The 11,460-nt window shown below is 40.1% G+C and overlaps 1 protein-coding gene across 1 annotated transcript in view; it reads left to right on the forward strand.

Annotated features, from left to right (window-relative positions):
* Window positions 1-11,460, forward strand: part of galnt2 (UDP-N-acetyl-alpha-D-galactosamine:polypeptide N-acetylgalactosaminyltransferase 2) — a 52,916-nt gene that overhangs the window by 30,029 nt on the left and 11,427 nt on the right. Inside the window, exons 3-10 of the mRNA XM_035651836.1 lie at window positions 4,950-5,103; window positions 7,929-8,027; window positions 8,164-8,231; window positions 8,324-8,389; window positions 8,536-8,657; window positions 10,005-10,092; window positions 10,947-11,034; window positions 11,186-11,289. Coding sequence (XP_035507729.1) covers window positions 4,950-5,103; window positions 7,929-8,027; window positions 8,164-8,231; window positions 8,324-8,389; window positions 8,536-8,657; window positions 10,005-10,092; window positions 10,947-11,034; window positions 11,186-11,289 — 789 coding nt within the window. The remainder of the gene's footprint in view (window positions 1-4,949; window positions 5,104-7,928; window positions 8,028-8,163; window positions 8,232-8,323; window positions 8,390-8,535; window positions 8,658-10,004; window positions 10,093-10,946; window positions 11,035-11,185; window positions 11,290-11,460) is intronic.

The raw sequence follows: 11,460 nt of genomic DNA on the forward strand, positions 1-11,460 counted from the left end.
TAATATACTGATAGCTTTATTAGTACTATAATTATATATATATATATATATGCTATGGAGGTTTCAACTGGTTTTAAATAAGATTTTCCCCAAATGGAGAATGAGATGCTTTTCTATCCTTTTCTCATATCTTTCTCATATTTCCTTTCTTGTACTAGAAAGTCCCATTCCGGCAGTTTAATTGGATGGCTGCTTGGGTAAAAAGTATGTATAATATCCTATAGAATGGACCCAGTTATCTCGTTTCTTGACAAATGGTTAGACCTTTTAGCCCAAGTGCACAGCGGAGAGCATGAAATAAGATGGGGGGACTTACTCTGTGAAGAGATTTGAGGAAGCAGGGCTTTGTTGCCGGGAATGGTAGAAGATAATCTGTCTCTGTAGCTGTGTGTTGCTCATACCACCCTTCATCTGAGACAGTAAGCATGATCCTGTTAGCAAAGATAATACTGGGCATTAGTACGTGAGTGGGGAAGCCTACATACATCCATAGTTAGGTGATACAGTGTTTGTTTTGGGTGAGAAATAACACAAATGGTTTTAGAGGCAAAACTGCAAAAAGCTAGATTTTAGACCAATGTTGCCATGGAAGCTCTTCGCTCTACTCTTGTTGTCAGCATGAAGACAGAGATGATTGACAGTTCATGCAAATCACACATCACAGGCTCCAAAGGCCTCCTCTCCCACAACGCTTCTAATCACATAGAGAGATCATGGCACCCACAGGTGCACCAGCCCCCCAAACCCTCTTTGAATTATGCCTATGAGATGACAGATTTTCCTGGGAATTTCTCCAAACAACCGAACAGTTGTCACACTCATCTGTCATGAGCCGAATAAGCTTGTGTATGTGTGTATGCGTACAACTGTGAATGTGCAACTGTGCATGCGGTTTTCAATGTGTGTATCTTTGTGTGACTGAATGTGTGAGTTACGCACGTATAAGTCAGAGAGCTGATGCAAGTTGTATTAGGGGTTGGGGAGCATATCCTTGCCAGTCACACATGTGGCTCAATGAGCAAATACTCTGCATTGAGGGTGAAACCTTAACATCTGTCGCAGCAGCACATCAAAAGTCCCAAGCCAGGCACACGGTCTCCGGGAGGCCCTCCCAAAAGTGCACCGTGTCATCTGCTCTGTGTGTCTCTCACCTTCTGTCTCTCCTACACGAATGTCTTCTCGCCTCATCTCCCCTCCCTGCACACTCTCTCCTCCCTCCTCTTGCCCTTCTTTTTTAGCAGCAGGAGAAGTGACATTTATTAATGGCGAATTTATGTGCATGACCGCCCCGAAACCTGAACTGTGCCTCGACCATCCCTGGAGACTGTCCGTCAATTCCTGTAACCATCAGACCGCCAAATACCTCCCTTTCAGGGCCCATCAGCCCTGTGTGAGATGACTCGGAGTGATTTATAGGATTAAGAGCATTAGCAGCTCTGCAGATTTACATCGGTATTGATACGGTGTAATATCTTCATGATTACGCCTCTAAGAGACAGGAGGATTTAACCTGCAAATCAGAGATGTTGAAATGCTTCTCTGTCCTTAACTACGCAATTTCATTTTATGAAGTACTGTGGGAAGAAAACAGAACCTAACAAAACATTAAAAAAGTTATAGGATGAGATGAATAATCAGCTATCAATATTAAAAATTAAGAATGTAGCGTAGGTAGATGTCTCCGTCCCAGAGAAGTAAACACACACACACACACACACACACACACACACACACAAAGGAGGAAAGAGGAAAGCTTTTTCTCATCTGCAGCTGGCCTCATCAACAAAACCTGGGACCCCCACTGACACTGATTCTTATACCCACCACCCACCCTCTACATGTTACATTAACGTTACAGACTGAAGTTATATAGATATATATATAAATATTATGTAATATAAATATAACTTTATAGATATTCTTATACTTAATACTGCAATATTTTTTTAATTCCCTGGACAATATTCTGCATATTTCTGCACAGACAGCTTCTATTTAAAATAAGAGTGATATTGTAATTGTACATATTGTCTATAACTGTCTAATAATAATATTTTTTCATACATTAATGTTGATTTTTTTATATATTTTATTTCTGCTTCTTAATTTGCAGTCCTCGTTTTTTTTCTTTCAGTTTTATGTTTAATTACTATGCACCAATGTGCCAAGGCAACTTCTTTGTATGTGAAAACCGACACTCATTCTGATTCTGAGAGCAGGAGGAGACTGGGCGAGTAAAGGATAATAAAAGATGGAGGATAAAGTAATGAAAGAATAGGAAGGAGAGTGAAGGAGTAAGAGCTCAGCTTGTACGGAGCAGTATGAATACTCTTTCTAATTGAAATAACTCACAACTGTGAGTTTGTGGTACTGTGTGCATTTGAAACATTCTCATGCAGCACAAAAACATTACAATGAATATTTGAGGAACTTGTTTTTGTGCTCTCCTCTTTGAGGCTCTCTTAAAAATGTAATTTTTATTCAGGGCATGTTGACAGAACACCCTTTACTCTGTATATTAAACTCACACACACCTACCACCTTTTTCAGCCTTATCTCACAGTCAACATCAGCAAATGAAGTTTGCAATCATGAGGATGTTCTTCTACCCCCATACACCACCACCTGTTAGTGACTGAAGGACACAAAGCTATATCTGACAAGCACTTCTGATGGAGTATACCGGCCCTTTTAAGCTCAGTCCGTAACTCAAAGATATTTAGTTTACAATGATGCAAAAAATAAAAAGGCAGTAAATTCTCACGTTTGAGAAACAGGAAGAGGATAATGGAAGAATATGGAAGATTAATCAACTATCAGAATACTTGCTGAGTAATTTCCTGTCAGTTGACTGACTGATTATTAATCACCTGAGTTCTTCTTTTCATTTTCTGTATTGCAGTTAAGTTGAAATGCAGCCACTTTAAAGAGTAACTTGCACAACTTCGGATTCTTTACTTTTCCTGCAGTGATGTAGAAATGTACTCCAGGCATCTGTGACATCACTGCTGGGTGTGGTTGCAGGTTGCAACAAAGCACTCCACATTTTAACACATCCATTAGTGATGCTGGGTGTGAAACATACTGGTGTTCCTCTTTAAGGTTTTATTTGGATCATTTTCAGGCAGTGAATCAAATAAGACTGTGTGTGCACATTGAGCGTTGGCGTTCTCTGAGCTGGTAGGCGGAGAGTTCACGGTTCAGTACAGATCGAGGGAACGGTTCCGAGTGCGAGTCCTGCCTGCCAGTTACCATCAGTTGAAACACGACAGCGTCAAGGGATTTCCATAAAATGTTGCAACAAACAAAAACAACCAGTCAGCAGCTGTGGGTGGAGACAGCTCAGCGACGAGAGGTCGCGGGAGAGTGAAAACTGTTCAAACCAACAGACCACACCATTGGCCCTCAGGGTCTGAAGCAACAAACCACCAGCTCAGTCACGATAGATGTACCTGCTAGAGAGTATTGGAAAAACGTCAACTGAATAAATAATCCCAGTGAGAAAGTGGACAGTTATATCTGCTTCAAGCGAGTGCGGCGTGCCAAGAAAACCGGAGAGAGACTGTAACATAGAAGATTTTCTGAGCTAAAGACTCGCAAAGTGAGAAGTTGAAACATTAATTTCACTACATTAATTACTTGCTGCCACTAAACAGAGATATCAGCAAGGACATCACACACTGACACATGCAGCAGAGTCTCGGAGGCACCGTTATACAGTCACAGGCAGATCATTGCGAGCTTTAGCTAATTAGCATGCCAGACACTTTCACATACTGTCAGGGTAGACACATGCACACACACACGTCAGGCTCAGTTTCTCTCTGTCTCTCTGTCTGTCTGTCATGCACACACTCATCCATACTGAGCGATAGTGTAATCTCACGCTGCCATATGCTTAACACAAGTCATTAGCATAGCAGCTGCACCCGGCTAATTAGTTGCATTATTATTCGTGTGTGTCTGCGTGTCAGTAGTCAGTGATAAACTGTAAAATTAAACATGACAACTTTCTCTCTTTAGCGCGCAATGATCTCGGTAATCTGGTCAAACAGACAGACACAACGTGCTCTGAGTGTGTGTTGGTTTGATAATGTTTAATATTTTGTAGTTTCTTTTAGATTTTAGGCTGCAGTGAATTACTAAATTCAGCAGGATTGTTTTTCCTTCCTCTGTGCAGTGCATAATAAATGATCTTTTGTCTTTTTTAGCTTCTCTAAACTAGTCTCGCCTTGTCTTAGTTTGTTTTGAATTCTGTTCTGCATAGTTTCGCATATAAGCAGCATAAATCTCTTGTCAGCTTTCCTCGGTGCCATGTTGCCGCCTTGTCAAGCAGCAGCTTGAAGCAGCGAGGTTTCCTTCCTGTCAGTCGTGAAGGATTCTTGCATCAGCCAGCCTGCTGCCTACATTTCGTATTCCCACTGATGTATAATCCCATTCATTCCTGAGACACATTCCCAGTCTTTGTGAAGGTTTAAACTTCATCTTTGGTGGCAGCTTTTATTTTTGGATATGTTGTGTTTATTTAACACTTATTTCTCAGAGAGTCGAATTGAGAATATGTTTCTCATTAAACACACAAACAATTTGTACTCTGGTTCGTCGGTGTTTATATTAAAGCTGAAACTAAAAAAGAAATTGGAATTTATTTTTTCCCACCATGTTTACTCGTTATCCACATCATAATATAATAGATAGAGGCTTAAATGAAATCATTATGTTTTATAAAATGTATAGATTACTCCTTTTAACATGGTACAGAAGTGTGTCTCAAAACACCATGTAGTTCTCACAGAACCTATTGTAAGTTCAGAAAATATTTAATTTCTGAAAGTTTTCGTGCCTAATAACCTCAGCCTGAAAAACAAACACAAGACACTGACTCAACTTCTATTGGCCTCGACTGTGTGCTTTAATATGTGTGTGTGTGTGTGTGTGTGTGTGTCCAGGTAAGGTGCGCTGGCAGGATTTTGACCAGGATCTGTACGTCGGAGCCACGGTAGTCCGACCGGGTCAGGATCCGTACGCCAGGAACAAGTTCAACCAGGTGGAGAGCGACAAACTCCGTATGGACAGAGCCGTGCCCGATACAAGACATGACCAGTATGTATACTAACACACACACACACACCATAACATATATCCCTCCTACCCTTTAGGGTTGCATGTGTAATTGTAGGCATTGTACGAGTACATACTGTCCTTTGCTGTCTGTCTATTTGACTAATTAGTACTAGACTGGATAAGATCTCTTGGAAACTCCCTCTATTGTGGTCTATCAGATGAAACCAGGAAGTCGCAGCAGAGCAGACACGCACTGTTCACTGTCTGCCCCATTTATAACACAAACCTCTGCTAATGACATTGTCGATTGTTCTGCTTGTTAAATGAGCGACGAGACAAAAATAAATCTTGGAACAATATCTGTTGGATCCATTTTTATCAGAATATTATTATATTTTAGTAATCTTGATTATACTATATGCTAATTATTATGGATGATATTGGTTATACATGTGACCAGATCATGAGTATATGAGTATAAATGTATTGTGTAAATTTGATCCCCATAAAATGCATATTTTAACACATACAAGTTTCAAAGTTGTGGAAAGTGACTGAATTTGTGAGTCAGTGTTTGTGTGTGTTTGACTCCTGTGGTACTGTTTCACTACTGACTGATTTCAAGTGAGAGATTGTGGACCCACCTGTTGAGCAAACCTACAAAACACCCTGAACCTGTTCTCAGAGAACAGAGATTTATTTTCCTACCCAGAGTAAGAGGAACACGTTGTCACAGTAATTTGCTGTTGTTTTTTGGCTGTGCCTCAGTTTGAGTGTTTTATCTCAGGGATATTTTTTAATAAATTACTTTAATTAGTTTTTTATTAGTCTTTTTGGCAAATAAACACAGGAAGATTAGTAGCAGTTTAATTTCTGCTCAGAGTTTCTAGTATATTGTAATACTTTTGTTAACATTTTTGATTGGATGCTGAACATGCTTTTATTGTCCATTTAACAAACACAATGGGCCTCGTGCAAGAACCACTCATCCAAACAGATTTGTATCAGAGATTTCAACAATCTTCCGGTACTCAAATTAAATTCACAAGTGGTCCAAACCTGTCGTATAAGTCTTGAATAGACAGTCTGCCTTTCTTCACAGCAGAAAAAACACATTTGACCTAAAATCTTATTGCCTTCATCAAAATTAATTTGGATTTAAGATTCAACTTGAGATACAGAATTAAAGTCTTAAAAGTACAACAGTATGTCATCGTCTTCGCTCAGTGATTTTGTTCCTGCAGCATCTGTAAAAATGCAGTGTGATTCAAAGATTTTTATAAAGGCAGTGGTCTGGCCTCACTGATATATTGACATAACTTAGACAGCTAGAGCCATTAGCCCACTAACAGAGCAGGGATGTGTCTCTCTATTGATCTGGTTGTGATGTGTCATTTGCACAGCGTGCAGCAGCACTGATTGTGAAGGTTGTCCAGAAAAAAAGAGCCTAGTTGGGATTGTTTAAGGCCAGGGCCTCTTCATCATTGCTTTCAACACAAGATCAAAAGAACTTGTATATTTATTCTACAGCTTTAAAACACACACAAACCCCCACTAATTGGGCCTTTTGCCAGTCCAAGAAATGTACAGGAATAACTCAATTCAAGATTGATGCAGCTGCATATTGACTCGCCTTTTAAAGCCAATGCTGCTCTGACAGACGAGGTACAGGGACAAAAGGACTGCACACATCATGCCCACAGACCGTTCAAGGACAGTGCGTACTATGTACTCAGTATGTAATGTACTTTTTAAACAGTACACACTTTACATCTGGTGTGTGTCGTAGCTTCTTAGACCAACTCAAGAAAACCTCTCTGTTATAAGAGTTCAAATTATAGGTGGAAGTTAATTTCTTGAAACAGGATTTTGAATTATTTTATTTTAACCTCCACACATATGTATATAGCCAAAAGACTGAGTTCAGGTTTTTTAAGTCACACACATTACATTGCGAAGGTGCATAAAATCTCCACAGACAAACATGTAGAAGTTAGAATGGGTCATAAAGGGCTCAGTGAATCTGGATGCAACACCAGCCGAACAACCCAACTTTGTGGTAACAGTTTGGGAAAGTCCCTTTGCTGTTCCAGCATGACTGTGCTGAGTGTGCAAAGGGTCTGTCTCGATAAGGCTCACAGAGACCTGACCTCAACCCAACTGAACACCTTTGGGAGGAATTAGAACACCAATTGTGAGCCAGGCTTTTCTCATACAAAATCTTGTGAAAAGCCTTACCAGAAGAGTGTTGGCTGTTGTAGCCACCACGAAGGGAAAAAGCTCATATAGGTGTGATGGTCAGGTGTCCACTGACTTCATGATCCTATATATGAGTGTGTACAGGGCGTTACACAAGCATTTAACAGATTGGTTGTGGTAGGAAAAGAGGTTTTCCCACAGTGATGAATGGCCCATTTTCTCCTCTTCATCCTCTCCTTGGCTCCTTGTCTCATGTAGGGTCCTATCACCAACGTTCCTCACTTTTAAGTCAGGGTGAGGATTTGTCTCTGTTGGACACACACACATATACACATATACACGATCTCAGGGGATTTTTGCCCTGCTGTCTGCAAAGCCCACTGTCAATCCCAGCTTCAGCAGAGCATTACTCTCTGTGTGTGTGTATGTGCGTGCGTGCGTGTGCGTGCGCGTGCGTGTGTGTGCACACTGAATCCTATTTATTGTGTTCATGTGTTCTGAATCTGTTCAGGGAGCGGTTCCAGCTCGCAGCTTTGCTCACACATTCAACTGTGTGCTCATGTGCGTAGGAGTAGGAGTGTGCTTGTGTGCATTTGTGCACATGTAGGCATTTATGTTTTGTATTTTTTTTATTCCTAATTTGTGTGGTTTCTTTGTGTTTGTAGCTGCAGACATAAACAATGGAAGTCAGACCTGCCGGCCTCTAGTGTCGTCATCACATTCCACAATGAAGCTCGCTCCGCTCTGCTGAGGACTGTGGTCAGGTAGGTTAATGGTGTGTGTGCTGTCCACTTCAAGCACTTCTCTATTTTGATTTGTAGGCAGAAATTTTCTTATATTTAAATACCTTTTATCTTCCTATAAATCCCCCCACCCCCATCTCTCTCACTCTCTGTTTAGTGTCCTGAAGAAAAGTCCTCCTTACTTGGTCAAAGAGATCATTCTGGTGGACGACTACAGTGATAACCGTGAGTAATGCACGCAAACAAACATAAAAAGATCCGTGTGTAAATGTGATGTGTGTATCATCTGTGTGGCACCTGCTTTGTGTGTGTTTCAGCGGAGGACGGAGCGCTGCTGGGGAAGATTGAAAAAGTGCGTGTGTTGAGAAATGACCGCAGAGAAGGTAATTAAAAGAAGAGGAGAAGAATGTTTTATTGCATTTTTATTCCCAGTGCAGTTATGTGTGTAGCTCGGGGTGAAATCATTGTGTTTGGTAGCAAAAATACGTGTTTTGATTTCTTGTTCTTTTGTTACTGATGTTCCCCTCAGGACTGATGCGTTCAAGGGTTCGTGGTGCAGATGCCGCGACAGCACCAGTCCTCACATTCTTGGACTCTCACTGTGAATGTAATGACCACTGGCTAGAGCCGCTGCTGGAGAGAGTGGCTGAGGTACACATGCACCCATGCATACATACATACAGACACACCTTTATACATTATATTATTTTACTTATGCACACATCCTAATGAACATAAAGACACAACACAAGTAAAGTCCAACCAGAAAACGAATGAAAGAATAACATTTTTTGTAATGTTAAGTGAGACACTTCTCTCAATCTCAGACCAAAACAATGGAACAGAAACCAAATAAAACTCACCAAAACCATCCCATTTAGTCTTTCCACAGTGTTACCAACAATCACCTATGCTGGTTTGGTTCAAATAAACCCTTAATTCACAGAATGAATGTGAAAAACATGTGCATAACATGGCTTCAATATCACAGGAATGTTTGGACTCTTTCAGTATAAAAGCAGATTTTCACAGCTGCGGAAAAGCACATTTCTTTTTTCTGATATGACATGGTTAAAAAAAGTTATTTGTTAGAATTAAAATGTAATGTTAACGTCAGTAAATATGTAAACCAGTAATTCAGTAGATCAGAACTTTTATTCCCACTGTCAGAACAGTTCTTACAGTTTATTTAATTTGAAAAGACTGACATCTTTTCATGTTTCCTTCTTTTGTAAGGAAACAGAATAAACATAAGCTGAACCCCATCATAGATTTAACAGTGTGGTGATATTTAAAGTGAAGTCTTTTAGAAATCGCTTGAGAACTGTAAGAAATGTAAACCAATGAAGTGGGACAAGTGTGTGTAAAATGGATGTCATTCTTCAAATGTATCTAATGCGACTGAAAATGGTCTGATTCTTCATTTGATCCTCCCAAGTTCATAAATGCCTGGAGCCAAATCTAAAACGTTTTGCTGTCAAAAAATTGACTTTGCTTTTCTTCACTGTTGTTGCACTTATGAATAATAAATCACTCAATGCAAGAAAGAAAGAAGGAAAAAAAAAAATGCAATCTGTGTGGGTGAAAACTTTGTGTCATACCAAAATGTCTCAGCTCAAAATAAACAAACTCACTCAGTACCTGGAAGCTTGTTTCTGTTACTGTCATTCAGGCCACTTCAGCAATGCTCTCTTCAAACTACTGTATGATGTGGCTCTGTGTGTTTTCAGCTCAGGGTTTGATTCGGTGTGGAGGAGACAGCTTCATAAACACAGTGATAAACTAAATATAGAAGATAAACTAAACATATGAATCACTTGTGTTGAGGGGAATATTTACTTCTATGTCTGCAGCTTTGCTTATTTTGGTTTTTTTATTTGACAGGACTTGTAGTACATACTGACTAATGAGACAGATTTCCTGTTATTCCCTTTCTGAGCTTTATATGGAACTGAAAAAGTCCTAATGAATTATTTTGTCTCTGTCCTTCCCTCTCAGGACAAGACCAGAGTAGTTTCTCCTATCATCGATGTCATCAACATGGACAACTTCCAGTATGTAGGAGCCTCGGCCGATCTGAAAGGAGGTACAGTACACAAGTAGAGAGGTACATGCACGCATGTTTGATGTCCTGTGTGAGTCAGTGAGTAGAGCTCGACAACAAGACTCTGTGTTAGTTACATTTTTTAGAGATTTGATGTTTTCTTTACAGTTTTAACCACAATGGCGTTGTCCCTAGCAGCATTAATACCAATTTGTTTGGCCTCCAGCGCCCTACTCCATAAACTGTTTACAGGCCGCTGTTGCTATTTTTCACACACAAGAACAGCACTTCTGCCAAGTATATACCTAGCATGTTTAGTCTTTTGGCTTACTGGTCCTAAACAACGTCTTCCGCACTGCACTGCTGCATTCATACTGATAAAGTGACTACATTATGTACACATTAATGTATAATACATGGTAGTACATTTTCTACAATCCCTGAACTGATAATCAATATGTTTATATCACAATGAATCAGATGAATTATCACCCGTCACTGCATTGTGTGGAAAGGCTCTAAATACCCACTGTACTCTACCTGCTCAGCACAGACACAGTTAGAAACTATCCGCTAAAGAGATAGATATTATAAGAATTTGGTGGAAATGTATTGTTTAAAATTTGGTTTGACTGACATCCGTTTACACGTCTTGTATCGTTTCCTATTTGTACAAAACTGTAAAGTATATTTATTTGCTACATATATATATTGACTATTCCTCCTCTGAGTTGGGTTTCCAATACTATCTCATCCTAGGCTTTCTAGTATTAGCATATAGGGTAAAATTGTTGTACTTTCTGCTGATACTTGAACACATACAGACTGCTTTTTAATCCCAGCTAATGGCCAGTATGGTGTTTGTTCTTTTATCCTCTGTGGTTTTATGTCTGTAGGTTTTGACTGGAATTTGGTGTTTAAATGGGACTACATGACTTTGGATCAGAGACGAGCCAGACAAGGCAACCCCATCGCCCCCATAAAGTAAGATGGACACACTTTCAGACAAAACCACTCTCACACAACCACTCAAGGGCTCATACACGACTGATTATATGCCAGATTATACCGACTACTAATCTCACTCTTTTCCTCCCTCCGTCCTCCTGCCCTCTTTCTCTCTCTGCCCCTGCAGGACTCCAATGATAGCAGGAGGTCTATTTGTCATGGATAAGGAATACTTTGAGCTGCTGGGAAAGTATGACATGATGATGGATGTATGGGGAGGAGAAAACCTCGGTGAGTGCTGCTACAGTGCAAATGTAAATTCAGCAGCATAAAGTCAGTGGAATAACAGCAGACAGATGATGGTGGTTAGGAGATGACATATGACCCTGTAATGGATGTCAGAGGAACATAATTAAAAATAGTGTGATTAACAGTGAACAGCAGAGTAAAGTGACAGACAGA

This window comes from Morone saxatilis, unplaced genomic scaffold, assembly GCF_004916995.1.
Source record: "Morone saxatilis isolate NCDOM2014 unplaced genomic scaffold, NCSU_SB_2.0 Contig11, whole genome shotgun sequence".
NCBI lineage: Eukaryota > Metazoa > Chordata > Actinopteri > Moronidae > Morone > Morone saxatilis.